At 46.0% G+C, this 21,496-nt stretch overlaps 1 protein-coding gene across 7 annotated transcripts; it reads left to right on the forward strand.

Annotated features, from left to right (window-relative positions):
• The first annotated feature begins 498 nt into the window (after nt 1–498).
• Nucleotides 499–20,105, forward strand: DPP9 (dipeptidyl peptidase 9). Of its 7 annotated transcripts, none has more exons than XM_059831924.1 (20): nt 499–561; nt 3,542–3,795; nt 6,562–6,674; nt 7,738–7,911; nt 8,139–8,307; nt 8,467–8,580; nt 8,888–9,016; nt 9,532–9,593; nt 10,130–10,230; nt 11,669–11,846; nt 12,658–12,823; nt 12,930–13,009; nt 14,557–14,709; nt 14,925–15,060; nt 15,771–15,916; nt 16,218–16,364; nt 16,520–16,672; nt 17,207–17,349; nt 17,687–17,798; nt 18,840–20,105. In XM_059831924.1, the coding sequence occupies exons 1-20, from the start codon at nt 506–508 to the stop codon at nt 18,930–18,932; spliced, it is 2,679 nt and encodes an 892-aa protein (XP_059687907.1). In that variant the 5' UTR covers nt 499–505; the 3' UTR covers nt 18,933–20,105. The 7 variants fall into 7 exon arrangements, with proteins under 7 accessions (XP_059687907.1, XP_059687909.1, XP_059687910.1 ...); XM_059831926.1 differs by having other exon boundaries at nt 16,224–16,364; XM_059831927.1 differs by having other exon boundaries at nt 15,783–15,916.
• Nucleotides 20,106–21,496: the final 1,391 nt, after the last annotated feature.

Genomic DNA, 21,496 nt, shown 5'->3' on the forward strand with positions numbered 1-21,496 from the left:
GGGACTGTGACGCTGTTGGTAGTGGGGCTGCTGACCCTCTGTCTGGCTCCTTATGGTGTCCTTTGTTTGACTCTTGCCTGTAAGTGTATGGACCAGAGCTCTGTTTTCTCAATTCTTAGTACCTGATACTTAAGAGAATTTAAAGATTTTGGGAGGGGAATGAAAGGAAGGGTCAGTACTGAGGATACTCAGATTTTAAGATGAAATTTTTAGGAAAGAAAGAGATGGGCCACAGAGTTCACCGAGTCCCATTGTTCAGGTGAAGAAGTCTGTCTCAGGTTTATCTAGATTGTTAATATCCAGCCTGTGCTGGTGGAACAATTTGGACTGCAAAATGCAAACCAAGGATTTTGTTTGTGCCTCTGCACTCAGTTGGAAATGTGACCTATGGAGGACGCTTTTATACAGTGTTATTGCTATGACGGGGGAAACTGCAGTGATATGAAATTTACTTTTTTCCTCTTCCTTCCTAGTTTCCTGTCCTGCCCAGCTCGCTGAGTAGTTAATGCAGAAGATAAAGAGGGTTCGTCTGGAAAACGAGACTGCAGGAAGTTGGAGAAGGTATGTGTCCCGGTTACTCCCAGGGCCCTTATTGACCTTTAGGTTGTGTGGGACAGAGCAATAATCACCTCCTGGAGTGAGTGAGGTTTCTGAAAAATCCCAAGTATATAATTCTGCCCGGGGGGCTCTGTGTCAGGATCTGTGGGTCAGGAAGTGACTCAGGAAGTTAACTTGTTTCACTGACCTCCAGTTCCAAGCTTTACAATTTTTTTCCTGTGCCGATGTCCCACCTGTGCTTGCTTGTTGTCTTCAAACTAACACGTTTCCCCTGAAGGAGGGCTTGGTGGATGTGTGCCTGATCCATCTAACCTGGCCAGGCAGGGCAGAAGAAGCATAAAAAAGACCTCCAAGGGACAGCTGGAGGTTTTTGGGAGTGGGGTTAGTGATGCTTCTGCAACAACACTGAATCATCTAAATCAATGCCTCAGCGTGTGAGGACTGTGAAGGACAGCCTTTTTCCAGTAAGGTGTAAATCTCAGATGCGCTATATTGATGCCGAAGTTTCAAGACCGTCTAAGAATAAGATGGTTAAAATTGGTGTCTTGATCCAACTCACCTTTGAATAATCTCATCCCAAAATTCACCCTGCAATTGCAGTTGGCTAAGTGACTCCTTATACTTGTTACTAGGTGTATGGTGTTGCCAAATACTTGTTACGTTTTGTCCAAGAGATGGCTGTATCGACCTATGAAGCAATTGGATTTTGTTTTTACTCTGTATCATGCCAGGACCTGAGTTTTGTGAGTTTCCACCAGCTCCAGCTATGATAGTGGTGTTTCCCACTGCTTTCACATAACTTTGTGTGATGGCTACTTTGCTTATCCCACTACTCCACTGTCTTCAAAATCACGAGGATGAGAGCAGTACCAAACTAAAAGTTGTGCGTTTTAATTCCCTAGTGAATCATAAAAACATGGCAATACAGTTTGGAAGGGGCTGCAGCCTCCAGCTCAGTTTGGGACAGTTACCAGTATTACATTTGTGGACTGTTTTGAGCCCTTAAAGGTGCAACTTTCCCTCGTGAGGAGCCGAGCTGTCTGAGTAAGACACTGTCACCCAGCTGGTGAAACCAACCTAAGGGTCAGGCACCTTGAGCCAAAGCCAGATTATTTTAATAGACTGCCTTGACCTGCAGTGCGATTGGGTTGAGAGAACTGTACCCAGTTTATGGGGTTTTGTGGTCTTCCTGTCACGCGGTTCTGATAGGCAACACTTCTGCCTTTAGATGGAGACCCTGGATATAAGCAGTAGAGGCCGCAGGCACTCTCACAGTCTTAGAACATCCCGTCACATTCTCTTTTGTGGTTTTACTTGGGCTTCCTGCCTGGCTTTGATTGGAAAATACTCCTCTTTATTCATTTTCAAGCTGTGGATTTACTGCTGGGCAGTAGGTACCAGGAGTACCTACAGATTTATTTCAGGAGATGTTCTTCTGTTATTATTCGCACATTTTGTACAATTTGGGGACTTAGCAGTTTGAAGATATGGTTATATTTACAGCCCTTGTACTGTGTGCCTGTAGTTTAAGGAAGTCCAGATGTACTTTGGTTTAGGTTTGCTCATCTCCTGCCATAGTTGCGTAAGAATGTCAAACTAGGTGAGAGCTTCCTTTTAGAGAGTTTATTAGAAGGTGCAAGCTCGTGGGGAATCCTCAAGGAACACTCGGGGTTCTCCTGAAAAATACTCCTGTTAGAAAATGGGCAGAGGTGACTGTTTTCTTGTGGTGATATAAATAACCATCCTTCTCCTTTCCCCTGATTCCCTCCGCTGGGGAAGAACTCATTGTGCATCTTACTGAGGCTGAAGTCTTCAAGATTTGGTTTATGTGTAATTCCTGCTTAATCCTTCATCTCAGAAACTGCTCTCCTGTCAGAATGCAGATCACTGTCACAAATGACAGGCAGCATTCAAGAAACATCTGATTTGAAAGTGTAAATCTAGGGGCTGCTGAGAACAAGGCCTTTTTTGGTGTAATCCTTAGTCACTGGTTTGCTTCTTGATGCTGTGTCAAAGGTAGTGATTCTGTCTCCATGGAGCAAACTTCTCCGGGCTAATTTTTCCGTAAACTGAAGTTCGTCTGAAATTCTTTGTAACATTCTTCCAGATACCCCCAAAACAACTAAAATGTCCCTGTGGAGGGAAATCCAGCTTCTCAAATGGGGTGATGGAAACTGGTTTCCCTAGTCCTAGGCTCATTCCTGCTTTGCAATAGATTACATCATTGACCTTGGGCAAGTCTGTTAGTCCACCTCTCCTCAAATTAACATTTGCTGTAGTTGCATGTGGAGGCTTTTTTTGTAGACACTCATTCAATAACTGCTAGCGTGGAAATGTATGAGGAATGCGTGCCACATTTTGCAGGATACGACCAGGTTCTGTTACTGCTGTCTTCTTTCAGTTAGCAAAGACAATTGCACTGTTGTCTTCCTGTTTTGCCATCTCTCCTACTTCATTCTGGCTGCAGTAGCTCTTCAGGTAAGTGAAGTGCTGTGTGTGGGCTTAAACCTCTGTCTCTAAGTGACGAAGAGGCTTTCCTGCAGGGCAGGAAGGGGACTTCACTTTTGTGGTCTTCCAGGGAAGAAGTTTATGTGCCTTTACGATAGGTCATAGCTTTGATGACTTATCCATCCAAATTCCTGGGGTGGTTTTCCTTTGAGTCAAGCTGATTGTTTTCTGCACCAGAATCTGCTGCTTGTACTTCCTTTAACAGCTTATTTCTAGAACTAGTCCTGGGAGAGTGAGTTTTCGGAGGTTAATATCTTCATTTACAGGACTCGGTATGGGATGGGAGACTGACTTTTCCTTTCAATACATCGATGTATGTTTAAAATGTAACCTTCGAGTGCAGAGAATCCTAGGATCTGTAGTTTAAGGAGCGCCTGTTCTCTTAAGCTTGTTGCATGCTTACAGCTTTCTCTAAGCAGCAAAATGTGCCTGCTTGATTTTATGGCTTAACTCTCTCCCTCAACTCCTCTCTCAGTTTTTTGTCCAGTTCTGAAGGGGAAGAGAGGATGACTGCAGTGGACGCGCTATCAGACAGCTCTGAAGTGGTCGAGATGGAGGATGTGCCTTCCCAATTCCAGGTGCAAAAGCATTCTTGGGATGGGCTGCGTGACATTATTCACAGCAGCAGGAAGTATTCGGGCATGATAGTCAACAAAGCTCCCCATGATTTCCAGTTTGTCCGGAAAACAGAAGAGTCCAGCCCGCACTCTCATCGTCTTTATTACCTGGGTAAGCCAGCATGCCAGACGCCGGGTGTGAATATGTTACAGGAGAGCTTCCAATCTAAACAGGCGAGGAAAAGGATGGGAGGTATCTCCGTTTATGAGATGGGGGAACTGAGATTAACGTTGCTCAGGGTTTGCACACTCAATCTATAGCAAAGCCTGGAATTCTGAGCAGAGACCTCTCCAGTCCCAGACAAGTGCTTTAACCACAGCCTTTCTGCTTAGCGATAAGGGGAAGGGCTGGCTAGCCAGACCTGCCTCATGACGGAGGTATGAATGCAGTGTCCTTTGGCAACCCAGGTCAGCCCAGGAGATGAGGCAAGAGAAAGGATGTTCCTCAAACTCAGGACTATCTCATGCCTCTGTAGCTTAAGAGAAATGGGATTTATTTGACTGATAACCTGACTGACTTTCCAAGGAATTCGCTGTCAGTAATTACTAACTATATGTTGCAAGTTCTAGGTACTAATGGCGGGGGGGTGATGTCTCCCTGCTTTATTAACTACCAAGTAGGTAGAATGCTTTCAAGAGTAGGGGGGGAAAAAGATAAGGTTAGGTGGGAATGAACTATTAATGGTATTCACAGGGAAATATCCTCTTCCTTACAGTACGATTGAGAGACAGCAGAATGCTGTGTTGTACAGGTCCCTCATTATAGTTGGAGCCACAATGTAATTAGTGACAGAGCGGTTGGATTTTAGTAACTGGATAATTTTGTGGTTGGTAACATGGGAAGCTTTATAGACTATAAAGAGTTTGTTGTGCTTTGGGGCATGAGCTGATCATTACTGGGCCAGTAAAGAAATTGCCTGATGTGCAACTCCATACAGTGACTGCTTTCCTGAAGTGACCCTGCTTTTTTTTCTTCTCTTTTTTGAGTAGTTGAGTGTAGGTCACTGTAGGACATTGGATGCTGGATTTGAGGGACTGATTTGTTTTGTCATTAAGCAGTCCCTGTGTGTCAGTGACTTGATTTGTTATAGTTCCCCATACATCCTAATGACACAAATGCTACTATAAAGGGCAGTATCCAGAGTTAGCATATTTTTCTTGTTGAGTCTGAACAGTGAGACTTGATTTAAAGCTGAATGTATTTCAAGGGCAAGTTGACTTTGATACAGTTTTTGATCTAGTTGACTAAAGAACTAAGGATCTAAGTGGCTAATTTAAAATTTTTTTAACATACTTCTGTTGTATGAAATGGCAACCAGACCAGCTACCAGTTGGTTGGTGTTCTGCACGGGTGTGACTTTACAGGAGCCAGAACCAGGAATGAAGATACACGAGCGTCTTCTCAGTGTTCTCTTCCTTAAGGAAATGTACAGGGCATAGAGCAGATTGAGCCATCATTTAAGATCAGTTTCTGCCAGGTAATACCGGGGTACCTCTTCTCAGGCATTCCTAATAAAGAGTAAACACTCATTCTTTCTGTTGCCGTAATGAGCATCTTTAGAGTCACATACCATGTGCTGTTAAATACTCAGAACCCATTTCAGCAGTTCATAAGTGTTTAACATCAGTGTGCTATTACTGTCCCAATGTTAAATAACGTTTTCATGTGAATACTGAATGCTGGGGGGTAGGATGAAGACTTCTGAAGAACTTTGCTGTAAAGGTTGAATACTTTTCTTCACTTGGGAGCAAAGTATACTGTCTTTTGGGGAGGAAGGCGGTATTTTTCTTGTAAATGCTGATTGATTGTAGTCAGCCTGAAGTCATTGTAGAAAGTACTGATATAATAAGGAGAAAGGAAATCCAGGTCACAGTTGCATGCGTGTCAAATGTGTGTCTATATAGTAATTTGTTCCTATCTGCAGTTTTTTCTGTTTGGACATGTTAAATCATTCCTGGGCTGTGCCCATAGAATTTTATGTTGTATCATGGCAGATGCTGCTTATATTAAACACCACATGCTCAGCACTTTGGTGTTTCTCTATCTCTGAGGATTATATGCTCACAGATTGCTTTGCTTCCTAAGCACTTATTAATATTTCAGTTTTAATTTTAAGTAACTGTACTGCTGGGTTAACCGGCTCAGAAGTCTTTCTGTTCTGCCCAGAACATGGGCAGAGTAGACAATACCAGGGCACATTCGCCTGTGCAAATTTCTGACCTAGGGACTCTCTACAGCAAATCTAGAGGGCAAGTTCACGGTCTTTGATTTTGTTGAAACTGCCAAAATCACGTGTCAGAATATTGTATTTTTTGTGGTTGTTTTGGAAATTGGATGAAGGCCAACAGCTTATTTGATAACCACAGTCAAAGGCTTATGTGCAATGACAAGGTCTTTTGACTATGTACTATACCGTTTCACATCTGAATGGGCTCTCTAGAGCTTCCAAGCTTTTTCTTCCCCTCTTGCAGGCTGGTGCGTTGGCCTGAATGAGGTCCCTGTAGCACATTTCTGGCTGAGAAATGTGGAGAGTAATGTTGAGTCACCCATTCAGGGAGTGGCTTTTTTAGAGTAGATCGAGGGCGTGGGTTGAACAGTCCGCAGAGAGGAAAGTTGGACGTAACTAATTTTGAAGAGGTTGGTTAGTGTTAAATCTTGCTTAGGGGAATTTCTAAATAAATTAATATCTACATTTAAATAATTTAGATATTATTCTGTGATTGAACTGAGAGCTGCTTAGGAATGACAGCTGGTAAAAGCCTCTGGACAGCTCCAATTCCTCTGTTATCAAAGACTTTTTTTTAATAATTTGCTCTTGGTCCTCTTTGTCCTGGCTAACTAATCTTAAGTAGGATGATGCTTTTGTCCTCCTAATAGGAATGCCATACGGTAGCCGAGAGAATTCCCTTCTTTACTCAGAGATTCCCAAAAAGGTACGGAAGGAGGCCTTGCTACTCTTGTCATGGAAACAGATGCTGGATCACTTTCAGGTAAGCCGAAGTGTGAAGAGCCTGGGTTGACAGTGCTTGGGAAAACTGGCTGATGTTGTGGGGCTGGTATAGTGGCTACTACTCTACTGAACAGTAGAGGTAATAACGTGGCAGTGTATGAGACACAGATAATGGTATTGGTAGGAATGTTGTATCAAGAACTGCTTTGCTTCGTAATACAAGATAGTCGCTTGTGTGTGCAATGAAGCTGTCAGTGAGTGTGAAACAGCAGTTGATGTGGCAAGCAAAGGGCTGACCTAGCAAAGAGGACTCTGTAAACTAGCATGTAGTCTACCTCAGATTATAAGCTATCAGGACAGTGCACCTTTCTTGTGGGTATCTTGTCTGGGATCTTGCCATGCTCATTGATGTGCTTGGTGGAATGCCTGTCATCTTTCCTGCTTTTAAGGAAGTCGGGAAAGTTGAATTTAAACTGTTACTTCTGCCCCGCACTATATTGCGAGTAAACCAGAAAGGGGGTGAATTTTCCCTTCCCTGATTTCAGAATCTTAATGTCCTTTGTCACTAACAGCATTTATGAAGAAGAATGTGGAGGGTGTTGGTCTGTCTTCCCTACTAAAAAGGCTCCTGGTGGAAAGGAATTTAGCTGTCTTGACCCCATTTGGATTGCTAGTCTCCTTCAGGGTAATTCAAGATTCCCGGAAGAGCTTTTGTTTGCAGTGTCTGACATGGAAACTGTTTGTGAAGGCTGTAGATAACGTCATTAAGTTAATTGGTTACATCTGATTTGCATAAGCAGAGCAAGTGCAGCTGTCATGCTGTTCATGCTGAAGTGCCAACTGCAGAATTGACAGATTCGCAATTCATCTCTCATGTAGAGGGAACTTTGGGGCATGCAGTTGGTTTAGTCCTCCTGGGCCACACCTGGAGCCTAGAGTACAGTAGTTATGGACCTGTGTGGTAAGACTGCTGGCTGGTTTTGGCTGGTATGTTGTATTTTGGGCATTCACAGACTAGCTCGTGCCAGTCTTAGAGCATTCCTGTTCTGTGAAAGTTTCTCTCCTTGCAGATTCTTTCAGATTTTCCTTTTCTTCAATACTAGGCAACCCCTCATCATGGGATGTATTCTAGAGAAGAGGAACTCTTGAGGGAACGCAAGCGACTTGGTGTCTTTGGTATAACATCTTACGATTTCCACAGTGAGAGTGGCCTATTCCTCTTCCAGGCCAGCAACAGCCTCTTTCATTGTCGAGATGGGGGCAAGAATGGTTTCATGGTGAGTCTGCTATTGGTTTTATGAATAGCACCTGAAAGGGACTTAGTCTTTTTGGTTGGAGATGGCTGCACATCTGCATCTGTTTGGTTATGGTCATTTCTCTTGTGTCCTGTCAGGGCTATGTTTGCCCTCATTTCACGGGCTGTACTGTGTCTGTGGTTTGGGCCTTTAAATCTGAAGCTGGAAGCTGATTTGGTACAGAGCTGTTTGTGTGTCTGTTGCTGTAGGTGTCTCCAATGAAGCCTCTGGAGATCAAGACTCAGTGCACAGGGCCACGAATGGATCCCAAGATCTGCCCTGCCGACCCTGCCTTCTTTTCATTCATTAATAACAATGATCTGTGGGTAGCAAATATTGAGACGGGAGAGGAGAAGCGGATGACATACTGCCATAAAGGTAACTGGTGCTTCTTGCCAGATTCAAAAGGAAATTCCTTCTGACAAATTCAGGCTGTAAGGGCTCATGTCTTGATGGCTTATTTCTTACAAGTACATTCTTCTTTTGGATCAGCTTTTTCCAAGGAGATGTAAATGCACTCTCTTTGTTCCTCTCCAGGCTTATCCAATGTTCTTGATGACCCCAAGTCTGCTGGTGTAGCCACTTTTGTCATTCAGGAGGAGTTTGATCGGTTCACAGGCTATTGGTGGTGTCCCACAGCTTCCACAGAAGGTCAGTCGGTGTTCTGCTTATCAAATTCTGACGCTGTAACTGCTGCCGGCCCCTGCTATGAATGATATTTTGAGCAAGGTTTTCCTTTGGCCTGGGTTTGGTCTGTTTCTGGGGAGGGCACCTGAAGGAACAAAACACTGAGAGATTATAATTGTGCTCTGGGGAGCATTTGCAGGTGGTCACTAGAAGCTGCGGCTATACAGGAGATGTACACTCTGTTGCACCAGAGTGTACTGCCGCAGTGCTCCAGGCAAGTCAGAAACAGCTGGAAAACACTGTCGCAAGCATGCTTACTATCTGTTCCTAGGTTCAGAGGATTTAAAAACTCTGCGGATCTTGTATGAGGAAGTGGATGAGTCAGAGGTGGAGATAATTCATGTTCCTTCACCTGCCTTGGAGGAGAGAAAAACAGACTCCTATCGGTACCCCAGGACAGGTAAGTGAAATACCACGGGGCTGCTAATGCAACTCTTGACTCCTGCTGGCAGGCAGAAGCCGTGGAATTTGTGCTATAAACTTTGCATGATTAGTCTGGGTACTTACTAGAATGTAGAAGCTCGTTGTAAATGTTGAGGCCTAATTGAGTCTCTGAGCCCAAAATCTACTGCAAGAAAGGAATGGGATTTAAAGTTCAGCTTAAATGAAAGGATTGCTGAGAAAATGGAATATATCTGGTGGCATATCCTGGAATACATTTTGAATCCTGTCTTTCCTCTCCCTCCTGAGAACATGCGCAGCCAACTAGGCAAGGCAAAAGGAAACTTTTCCCATACCCAGAGTGACTCTTGTGGTTACAGTGGTGTTTGCTCACATAGATAATTTGATATTTGTACATTCACACACAGACATTTTAGTAGGACTGGGGTCAGTTCTTCTCTAGAAGCTGTGTTGTGTGTAACCATGGGGTGTTCAAGTTGATCATCTTGGTATTCTTTCACTCCTTCTCTGCAGGCAGCAAAAACCCCAAGATTACATTAAAACTGGCAGAATTTAAAACAGACAGCAAGGGTAAGGTAAGTGATAACAACTCAGAATGGGATATTGCACAGGAGACTTGATTGCTTCTGAAGCTCCCTAGATAGAATTAAGACAAGGTCACTGAGAAATCCTAGATAGTGTTAGCCTTTGTTTTCATCCTTTTGTAACACCTGGGTCTATAATGTGTTTATCCAAGAAACAGAAAAACTTTAAAATGCTGAACAGTATTGTTCTGGTGGAGAGGCAGCTGGGAGAAGGGAGGGGAGGGAGAAGTAAGGTTAGCCTGGTTATACCACATTGTCAGTAGTAGAGCAGGAGGGTTGAAGCCTGATTTAATCCTGGGCTTCAGTCCCTGGCTGTATCCTTTTCTGTGGCTGAATGCCAAAATCATTTTGCTTTGAAGCTTGTTTTTCCCTTCTCTTCCTGCCGTTTGTAGAAAGGCTTGCTTCTCCTGGCCTGACCCTTGCTGATGCCCATAGTTAAACTTCCTTATTCACCCATTCTGCTGAGCTTCCATAGGAGGAGGTCTGGTAGCGGTCTGATTTGATATTGGACCTTCCTTTTGCTGCAGATCGTGTGTGCTCAGGACAAGGAGCTGGTGCAACCATTTGCTGCATTGTTTCCGACTGTGGAGTACATTGCCCGTGCTGGATGGACCCGAGATGGCAAATAGTACATAAGTTTTTCTTCCAAACTAACACTCCCAAGGGCTTCCCTGGCTGAACTACTGCAGGCCCTCGACATGCTTTGTATTGTAGTCATGACCTGGTGTTAAAGCCATGCATTCTTCAGTGTTATAACATCCTAAAAGTAGGCATTAATCAAATGTAGACCAGAGTGACAAGCTGTGGGGTCTAAGTCACAATCAGAAAGTTAAATGACTTTGATATATTAAGCAGGCAGTCCTAGGGAATTCTTTTGAGTTGAAATGTTTAACACAAGTACAATACACCTCCTGCAGAAAATGAGAATGTACTGTAAGCAGGTTTATCATTGTTCATTGGTCCAGTTTGTGATCAATGCCAAATGTATCATGGGAAAGTGGGCAGTTTGCGTGGTGCTAAGCCCTTCGTGCAGTGTGTACAAGGGGAAAGATTGCTCTGTGGCCAGTGTGCTCCCTTAGCTCGCTATTGCTCTAAATGCGATACTCAAGTCTTGTGCTGGCCAGCCTTGCCTGAAGAGTTACAGAATTCACACGAAACTGATTGGTTTGCAATTTTAAAGCTCTTAATTTTTTCCCTTCAAAAGCTTGCTTGACTGTTAACCAGTTTCTGTCCAGACAAAGTTAAGGCGACTTAGCTGTCTTTGAAGATTGCATTCTGTAACTCATCATTAATTTTCTGCTCTGGAAACTAAATTCATACAGCTTTACAAAAGGTAATCCCATAGGTGATTCTTATGTTCTGCACCAGAGCTTATCTAAATGTGCTGAATATATCAGTTCATGAAATCCACAGTCACTGAGATGCTAGGGGAGAACTGGCTCTTTTGAAAGTCTGTCTTAATGATGAAACTTCCCTTGATGCACTTCCAGGCCTTGGGGTAGCCGCACTATGCAGCGGTGGCTTGCCATCTGTCATGTTGAGAGGCCTGCAGTGCAGCACCACTTCAAATGACTCTCCTTGGAGAGGAACAAGGCTGAGACTGAAGCGACTCCTTCACTTGGCAGTTGTCTTAGGTCTGTGCCTTTCCCTGCTAGTGCAGCGTGCGATGAGGAAGCTACAAATGGATCACTTTAAGAGTGATCACTTCAGCTCGTTAGGAGCTTGCTAGAAAACAAATAGTGCTTCCTGATGGAGGGGCTGTCCAAGGAGGAGTTACGTTCCGGAGACAGGGTTCTGTTAACAGTGCTCCCTTGGAATAGACACTGGCAAATCTGTCAGACATCTTGTCTGAACGATACCCCTGTGAAATACCAGAGATGTCTGGCAATACATGTTTGTTGGCAAAGCTTCCAGGAGATTAGAAAGCAGCAATGATGAGAAAAGCTTTGCATTCAGATGCCTAAATCCTTTCTGCCAGCGGGGGGAAAAAGGGTTGCATGTTCTGACTGTTAGAAAGGGACGTCTATTTTGTGGTACTGACATTCACCTCCAACTTCTTTCCCTAGTGCCTGGGCTATGTTCCTAGACAGACCTCAGCAGCGGCTGCAGCTAATCCTTTTGCCTCCAGCACTCTTCATTCCAGTCCCAGAAAATGAGGAGCAACGCACTGAATTTGCCAAAACTGTGCCAGAAAATGTCCAGCCATTTGTGATCTATGAAGAAACCACTGATGTGTGGATAAATGTAAGATGCTCAGGGCTGGGAGGAGGACTCAGGCTGCCCCTTCCTCCCCCACAGTTAGCCATTTTTGAGTTGGCTGTGTCTCCAGTTTAGTCCATCTCCAGCAGATTGCTTTGCTACTCAGTAGTGCCAGATTTGGTGTTAATTCAGGGAGTTTGATAAAGCTATGAGAAGGACTTTCATGCAGTCAGCACTGGAGGAGATGAGGATCCTGCCATCTCCTTGCAGTTGGAGCTGTTCATTTAATTCTTGCTAACGTTTGTCATGAACACAGACAGGCATTTTGGACATCGACACTTTGGGATATAACCCTGTCATTCTTTTAGGGGGTATTTTATTACAAGATTAAATGGCTTCTTGAGGCATGAGCAACCCTAATCCCTGGAATTTGTGCTTGTTTAGATGGGTAATGAACATAGGGGAGAAGGAATGAACTTCAGTCTCTAAGATTAAGCGTCTTGGTACTGAAGTGACAAAGGGGCCTGGAATTCACACCATGGCATTCCTAAGGTGTTGGAATAGCAACCACCTTGTGGGACTCATATCACTGAAATGTCTAGCTCAGAGGCAAGACGTGCTGGTTTCGGTGGTAGCCACAGAAAGCCCAGAGCACATGGTCTTCTGCATGGGCCCAGAGTTTCTTTGTGGTAATAGGAAAGTAAGGAATGTTTTTTCCCCACTAGCTGCTCATCTGAGATATTTCTCCCCCTTCTCCTTTGCTTTGAAAGCCCAGTAGTTTTAACACTGACTCCTTTGGCTATGTCTCTGCTGTCTTAATACAAATCACTCATGGGTCTTTTGCCTTGTGTGACAGGTTCATGATATCTTCTATCCATTCATCCAGCCGGAGGGAGAGGAGGAAGAACTCTGCTTTATCCGAGCCAACGAATGCAAAACAGGTTTCTGTCACCTGTACAGAGTCACAGCAGTCCTAAAGCAAGGCAGCTATGACTGGGTGCAGCCATATGTCCATAGTGAGGGTAAGAGCTGCATTTTATCAGCATTTCAGCTTTGGGAGTTTGCTCTGATTTGTTTGTGTTGTCTTTTGGGGAAGACAGTGACTTATTCTCATGTTCTCTCTTCTAGGTGACTTCAAATGTCCTATCAAAGAGGAGATTGCCCTGACTGGTGGGGAATGGGAGGTGTTGGCGAGGCATGGATCGAAGGTAGTGGTTATTTTTATTCTCTCTTGCAGTGTTACAGCTCTGCATTGTCTGCCCACAGTCCTGGCCTACGCCCTCTGTTACGCCTGGGACCAGCTAGAACTACTTAAGCTTCATTTTGTTTCTCTTTTTATTGCTGCCTCTGCTTTCCCCAGAAGAGCTGTAGTCCAGTGCATGTTGAACTGATTGCCTTTTTAATCAGACTTCAGATTGCTCCTTAGGTAAATCCCATGAGTAAGTCAGGCCATAAAAAAGGACACAAGTCTGAGGTTCAAGAGCAACAAAGAACTATTTTGTGGAGAAGCTTGGGATTGCTGCCTTTGCCAAAGCATTTTAACCCCAATAAGTACTGAATTGGAAATGTGTCCTAGCGCTGAGAGTGAACTCTTGGTCTCCAGTTGATCCCTCAGTAGAGCCTTTAGGAAGAAGGCAGCTAGGGAGTATAAAGCAATTTAGAATATGGAGAAACTGTATCTGTTATTGGTTGCAGAATAGCCAGAAATGAATTTTTATTAATCTTGTAGAAACCTAGTTCCATTTTTGCTTCAGGAATTAACTCTGAGTCTGATCTTTAATGCTCCCAGGTGATTTCTGTCAAAATAAAGACCTTGTCTGTTCATTTCCAATTAATCTGAATTTTCACTTCTCGCTTTTTAAAAGGCCTACAGCTCCATGCATTTGGTTTCTGCTGCTTTTCCTCAATCTGCAATTAACCTGCTGTCCCTTCCCATGTGGATTCTCACTGTACATGCTGTTGATTTTGGCCGCAGCTCTTCCCTGCATGTGTTATGGCTAAAATTGTGTTAGCAGCAATTATTTTGATGCATTTGTTGCTCCGCAGGGCTCTGCCCGGTTTTCCTGGCCAATTGAGTGGACACTTTTTTTCCCTTTGCTGTCCACGTGGTCTTCAAACTGTGGGTTAGCCAGAAATAGCATTTGGGCTTCAGCATTTGGAAACTGTAAGGCGGAAAACAGTTCAGTTACTGTTGCTGGATCCATGCAGTATTTAAAAGCTGTAGTCTCTATTCCTGGCTGGCCAGGTGGTTTTTAGAAGCAGCTTTACCCGGACACTAAAAACATATTTTAATGTGACTTGAAGTTTGGTACTGTTAGAGCTATTAGACTCATCCTTCCACAGATGGGAGTTCGTTATCACGATTGCTGGAAAAAATACACGTATACCCTTATAATCCAGACACACTGTGGGAAGACGCCATATTTAAGCAGAGAATCTTCCTAGTTTCACCTGTGGGGAACAGAGCCCAACTTTTTATGCTCCTTAGTAGGCAAGTGCTTTGAGTCTCTCAAAAAAGCTGAGTGACCGCTTTTCATTACTTCATTGGACTCGGTGCAGTTCTCCATAAGTACTGCCTCTGTGTTCTCCAGCCTATCGTATCAACAGGCGTTGTGTACGGTCCCTAATGCCATGAGCGGTCTGTCATGGTCTATTTGTGTTTTAAGCTGACTCTGCCTGGGGCCAGACTGTTTGACCTGGCAAAGGAGCAGTAGTTGTCATCCTTCTGTCGCTGAGCCCTCTCTTTTCCACGTAGATCTGGGTCAATGAGGCTACGAAGCTGGTGTATTTCCAAGGCACAAAGGATACCCCGTTGGAGCACCACCTCTACGTAGTCAGCTATGAGTCTCCTGGAGAAATTGTGCGACTCACCACTCCAGGCTTCTCCCACAGCTGTTCAATGAGCCAGGTTTGTTGTTTCTTAGATGCAAGACACCCTCGTCTCCTGACTGACAGGTATCCTAGCTAGGAATGGTAATGAATCATGACCAGTAATGAGTCCTGAGGGCTTCTTTGTCTTGGTTGCTTGAGATGTGGGAGCTCTTGTCTGAGAACTGCATGGAGGAGATAGATGTGGGAAATGAAAGACCTTGTTCCCCTAACTCTTCTCTCTTCCATCTGTAGAACTTTGACATGTTCATCAGCCACTACAGCAGCGTGAGCACTCCGCCTTGCGTGCATGTCTACAAGCTCAGTGGCTCCGATGATGACCCGCTCCACAAGCAGCCCAAGTTTTGGGCTAGCATGATGGAGGCAGCCAGTAAGTCCCGCAGAACGTGTCAATGCTGGGTTATATCTGTGATACTCTTCCTACTAGTGGTAGCTAAAGGTGATGGAGAGGGAAGTGGCCCAAGTAACTTGACTCTAAGGGAAAATGAATTGTGTTATCTTGCAGGGGAGATATCTCTAGTGGATAGCTCACCCAGGAAATGGTATATGGGCTTTTAAGATGTTACTATTTCATGCTTTGAGCAAAAGCAGTGCTCCAGGGTGCAGGGTTTAGATGGCTGTGGGTTTAGGTGTTTCTTTATTCATGATTTGTCTGAAGAGTGGGGGTGCAAGTATCTAGGATGCAATGGCTACTTCATTGCAAGGCCTTTAAGGATTTAGCTACAGCTCACAGCAGCACATGAACCCCTCCTGCCAGTGTTTTCTCCATTTGACCTGTCCCTGTTCTTAACCTTCCACATCTTGCTGTTGTGGCGTAGCATGCCTTGTCTGAGGATACCCAGCTGATGATGTTTTCTTGCGTGATCCCTTCACTCTTTATATGGCCTATTGCCCTATGCAGGCAGATAGAGGCTGTTTGTTTCCCAGGGAGAGGCTTCTCTGAGAGGCATTGCTAAGGCTTGGTATGGTTTGGTATTGAAAGAGCCCTGACTAGGGTCAGAATGAGCTAGTTCAGGTGGGGTAGGAGGCAGAGCCTGCTGCCAGTTACTGCACTGCTAATGTCTGAACTGCCTTCTGCAGGTTGTCCCCCAGATTACATCCCACCTGAGATCTTTCACTTCCGTACTCAGTCAGATGTTGAGCTCTATGGAATGGTCTACAAACCTCATGATGTCCAACCTGGGAAGAAGCATCCCACAGTGCTCTTTGTGTATGGAGGCCCTCAGGTAATAATCCAGATTGTTGACTGCTGGTGTTGGCCATGGGATTGCTGTCCAGGGCACAGTTCTGTGTAGCTCAGGCATGGATCAAGGCTTAGGCTTTGGTTAGCACTGAGCACTGGATCTCTGTTCTGACCTCTGCTTCAAACCTCGGATGATTTTTCCAGCATTTAGTCTGATTTGAGTGGCTCTGATAGCTCAGTTAGTGGCTGCTGTCCAGCTCAGGATCCTACACAGTGGGACAGACAGAGGAAGGTACTAGAAGGCAGCTGCTTAGCTCTGAAACTTTTCTTCCCTCCTCCTGCAGGTGCAGCTAGTGAATAACTCCTTCAAAGGAATCAAGTACTTACGGCTAAACACGCTAGCATCCCTAGGCTATGCTGTGGTGGTGATTGATGGAAGGGGTTCGTGCCAGCGAGGACTCAAATTTGAAGGGGCCCTGAAAAACCAAATGGTAATGTACTTCTTTTGTTGATAAATCTCTGCTCATTTGCTCTTTCTAAGGCTGCCTGCCTGCATGTTTCCTGTGTGAGTGTTGCTCTTGTCTTTTCTGTCTCAAGTTTCTAGATTTAGAAAACCACTAACTTGAGCTTCCTTGTTGCCTTTTAGGGTCAGGTGGAGATAGAGGACCAGGTGGAAGGTTTACATTATGTAGCAGAAAAATACGGGTTCATCGACTTGAGTCGGGTAGCCATACATGGCTGGTCATATGGGGGTTTTCTCTCCCTCATGGGTCTCATCTGTAAACCCAATGTCTTCAAGGTAAGTGTGGATGTGGGGCTGTCATCTTGGGACACTTAGCTCTCTCAGCTTCTGTAACTCTTGGCATCTGGAGTTGGCTTTTTTGCCTGATGTTTCTGATGGACGGGTGAAAATGTCCCTCAGTCCTGCCTGTAGCTCCTGGCTACAGTCCTGCATTCTGCTTACAGATCATACCTGTCTGAGGCTTGATGAGGATGGGGTCGTTCCCCTCTGACTGCCAATGAGATAATTGATGCATTATTCCTAATCCCCTTCCCAAGTCCCTAGCGCAGTTTCTGGATCATTCCACAAGTCCTCCTTGAAAAGGGGAAGCCTTTAGTGCTGGTATGCAGGGATTTGCCCCATTGTGACCATAAGAGGAATAGCGCAAGGAGGAATCTGGGGTTTATGTGGGTTTGCAGTAGAAGAATTCTGGTCTGAGTGAGAGAACAGTCCCGAGCCTGTTTTTCCTGCCTCTTCAGGAAGACAGGGAACACTTGAACTCTTTAGCACATGATAATTGAGGCTGTCTCCTGCCACCTATTTGTTTGACAGATTGCTATAGCAGGTGCTCCTGTCACAGTTTGGATGGCATATGACACCGGGTATACTGAGCGGTACATGGATATCCCAGAAAACAACCAGCAAGGTTATGAGGCTGGCTCTGTGGCGTTACACGTAGAAAAGCTTCCCAACGAGTGAGTACTGTGGGGTTGAGTGATCTGCTAAAAACCTGCTCCCGGGTCCTGCTTGGTGCTACCAATTGCGCCTCTGCTGAATCTCAAAAGAATGGATGGATTTTGATCCCATTTAATTTTAACTCAGGTGGCTGGTCGCTGCCTTCTTCAGCAAGCTGGGGCATTGTACCCCCAGCCCCCTTTGCCAGGGAGGGGTGAGGACCACATCCACGGCCTTATACTATTCTGACTGCTGTCCATTGCTCAGTTTTGACTTGCCAAGTGGCAGCTCTTTGCTCCAGACCCACTGCAGAGCTTTTTGTGTGGTTTCTCATCCTATCTCTCATCCCATCTCCAGGCCAAATCGTTTGTTGATCCTCCATGGCTTTTTGGATGAAAATGTGCACTTTTTTCACACCAACTTCCTGGTATCACAGCTAATCCGGGCTGGAAAACCTTACCAGCTGCAGGTAAGAGGAACAAGAGTGAAGTGGGAAGGTCTCTTAAATCTGGAAAGAGAAAAAGTTTTCTGCTGTGTGTTCTGGGGGGGGTGGGAGAAGGTGGAGGCAGATGCTCCCACATCTTGTTGCAATGTAGATGACAGTAAATGCCTAGTTTGACTCCAAGAGGTGGCCGGGAGGTGGCACTGTGGGTGTTTCATTGCTGGCAGATGTGGCCTGTATCTAAAAGCATGTGCAAACAGGGCTCCTGCCCTCAGGCCTGGAACTTTCCTTCTCCGCTGAACTGTTGCTGTCTCACTTGACTGGTGGCAGCAGAGGCGGCTGACTCACCGAGCGGACTAGCAGCACACGCTGGCGCGATGAGGGAGGGGGCTAGTGCTCTAAACCTTCCCTGGCTCCTCTTTGTCCCGATGGAGACTGGGTTGAGGGAGGTGATTCTCCCCCTCTACTCTGCTCTTGTGAGACCCCCACCTGCAGTACAGTTCAGCTCTGGGACCCCCAGCATAAGAAGGACATGGACCTGTTGGAGCGAGTCCAGAGGAGGGCCATGAAGATGACCAGAGGGCTGGAGCACCTCTCCTATGAAGACAGGCTGAGAGAGTTGGGGTTGTTCAGCCTGGAGAAGAGAAGGCTCTGGAGAGACCTTCTAGCAGCCTTCCAGTACTTCAAGGGAGCCTGCGGGAAAGATGGGGAGGGACTTTTTACAAGGGCATGTAGTGACAGGACAAGGGGTAACGGCTTTAAGCTGAAAGAGGGTAGATTTAGATTAGATATTAGAAAGAAGTTCTTCACCATGAGGGTGGTGAGGCACTGGAACAGGTTGCCTGGAGAAGTTGCGGATGCCCCCTCCCTGGAAGTGTTGGACGGGACTTTGAGCAACCTGGTCTAGTGGAAGGTGTCCCTGCCCATGGCAGGGGGGTTGGAACTACATGATCTTTAAGGTCTCTTCCAACCCAAACCATTCTATGAAAAGGGCTGACGTGAGGGAGGCTTGTCCATGCCGAATAAGCTGCTCCTGGCTAACTGCCCTGTCTCTCTGCTTCTGCACAGATCTACCCCAATGAGAGACACAGTATTCGGTGCCCTGAGTCAGGAGAGCACTATGAAATCACGCTGCTGCACTTTCTACAAGAATACCTCTGAGAGCACAAGCCTCTGCGAACTGGACACTGACAGCTCACCTTCCCCCTCCTGTGCCCTGCCACTACCGCCTCCCTCGAGAGCCGCCTACCCCAGAGCACAAGTGGCTGAGTGCCCGCGGCCGGGCTGGGTGTCCCCCCCGAGCGAGGGGGGAGGGCGGAGGGCACCTTCCCTTTGGACAGTGCCACCTTCTTTCACTTTCCACGCTGGAGGTCTGCCCCTGCTCGGCTGCTCGTCCTGTTCCTCTCCTCCGGCCTGGCTGTTAATGCTTTTTTTGCTGCTACTCCCTCTATCCTGGGAATCAATGGACAGTGGTCTGTCTCCCGAGGCTGAGGTTTGTGTCCATCTCTCTGTCCCCCATCCTTTTCCCCTTCCACTGCACCTCTGCAGCTCCCATACTCTTACCTGCAAGAACTCAGTGCCTGTGTTGGAAATGGAAGAGCCGAATCAGCAAGCTGCCTTAAGTCAGGAGTAGGAGGGAAGAGAGAACTACCTATTGTTAAGCCCCCAGGGAGCTGATCGCTGCTGCTGTGTCCTGGCCCTGCTGCAACAACGTGGAGCCCTGGGATGTGAAGAGAGCTCTACAGAAGCATGCAACACTAGTCTTTTCTATTTTTCAGCTTAATTTTGCAGAGCAGATGGAGGAAGTAGCTGGGGTCGATATCAGCGTCCTCTGATACCTTTCTCTAATGGCCGCTCACAAGCAGAGTTGTGCCAACAGGTAGCATGGCAGCTGAAGCAGCTGGCTACAACCAGAGATCATCCCTCCGGAGATCACAGCAGCATTGGGGTTTTTGCAACACAAGATGGATGATATTTATGCAAATCCTTCCTCCCTCCGTTCTCTGTGCTGCCTCCTGATCCCACCTTCGCCTTCCCCGACACCCTGAGCTTTCAGATGTGCACTGAAATTGGCTGTGCTTCAGTTCTCTGCGGGTCAGTGACTGTTCCCCTTGCCCGTCTACTCAGCAAATGCTCTCTTCTGGTTTTTATTTACCTGGTCAACAGGAACTGTAGTTCTGGGGAGGGGGGATTGAGCAATCGCACCTCAGGGGAGCACATACCCCCCCTCAAGCCAAGGGTTCTGCCAGGGGCAAAAAGGAAAAAAAAAAAAAAACCCACCCAAATGAACCACGTTGACTTGCCCTGGAGTATTTTAAGTGCGTATTATGAAAAGAAAATATTTTTATGGATTCTTATTCTTTTATAATTATGAGTGTAAGATGTAGCGACTCATTAAAATATTGGAAAGAGACGCTGGCTGGCATTTGTGCCTGGTTTTGGAGTGCGGGAGAGGGCTCGGGAGGAAATGGCAGCTGGCTCACGATAGCCAAAGCCGTGTCTGTGGTAAAAGCAAAGCGCTCTGTTCAGTTTCTGTGCTGAGCAGTGGAGAGAATATTAAATCCCTGATGTTCCTCGGGGGAAGCATGATCCAAGCAATTGAAGATGCAGGGTGGAGAGTTGAGAATCCTGGACCGTGTTCTTGGCTCTGCCGTTAAGGCGCTGTGTGACCTTGAGCAAGTCGGACATCTCATGCTTGCGAATACCAGCCTCGGCGCCGGAGGTCGGTACCTCGCCCAGTGCCCCGACTCCCTCCGATGACTTAGGGGGATGCAGCTGCTCTGATCCAAGCGCTTCCAAGCTCTTGCAGCTCTGATCCCACGCTAGGACAGACGGAGCTGCTTTTTGCAGGTGCTGGGCCTGCCTATGCTCGCCCTCTCTGGAGCTTAAAGCTTACAAAACCTGGCCTTGCTGTTTTCTTTTCTATACGGCAGTCAGGCATTAATTAAACTGCCATTAAATGCCCTGAGGATGCAAGCTGGAAGCTTCTATTTTAAATGCAAAGCATCTTACAGCTGGAGCATTTTGTTTTCTGAATGCGGTTCGGAGCATATTTGTTGCCCCCTTCTCGTCCCCATGCCCAAATAATTGGCCCGACTATTGCAGTTGTGTGTTAGCTCCTACTACGCACCCCGTGGAGTAACCCCCAGTGCAGCTTTTGAGGTTGGAGGGGCGGAAGGGGATGTAATGGAGGAAGTTGCACATCTCTGAAGTTTCCTTAGGAGAAATCTGCAGACAGAAAAGTTGCTCCCCTTTCTCCCTGCCTTCTTTAGAGCCGAGTGGGTGCCAGTGGATGGTAAGAAGCTTTATTTTGCAGGGTTTGTTTCTTTTTAAACTGCTTTTTCCTGTCCCAAAAGAGCAAGTGTTTCCTAAAATGTCTGCAATGCACTCTTAAAACGCTCTTCTCTAGAAGAGTTTACAAATCTGTCAGCTCCTTTGATCTTGCTTCTGAAGCTGCAGGATTATTTGACGCCATAAAAAGGGGCTGCTTTTCTTTTTTGGGGGATTGAGAATCCTGAGAGGCATTAACTGGGAGATCACCTACCGCAATCCTGAGCTTTTCAATATGTAACAGGCTCTGTCGGGGATTGAAATACAAATGATGTGGGAGGCCCCCACCCAGCTGTCCTGTGGGAAAGGTAGTGGGAGTATGAAGCATGGTGCAGCTGGGTTCACGGGGTCTCTTGGATAGAGGATTTGCAGCTGTAGTGTGAAGTTAATTTCCT

Source organism: Gavia stellata, chromosome 32 (genome assembly GCF_030936135.1).
Source record: "Gavia stellata isolate bGavSte3 chromosome 32, bGavSte3.hap2, whole genome shotgun sequence".
Taxonomy (NCBI): Eukaryota; Metazoa; Chordata; class Aves; order Gaviiformes; family Gaviidae; genus Gavia; species Gavia stellata.

Excerpts from the sequence above, each read along its gene's own strand:
- DPP9 (XM_059831924.1), top strand. The coding sequence starts at position 506 with ATGCAGAAGATAAAGAGGGTTCGTCTGGAAAACGAGACTGCAGGAAGT. Across the intron at positions 8,581-8,887 it reads TCCCACAGCTTCCACAGAAG|GTTCAGAGGATTTAAAAACT; the intron begins GTCAGTCGGTGT and ends ATCTGTTCCTAG. Across the intron at positions 17,799-18,839 it reads GAAAACCTTACCAGCTGCAG|ATCTACCCCAATGAGAGACA; the intron begins GTAAGAGGAACA and ends GCTTCTGCACAG.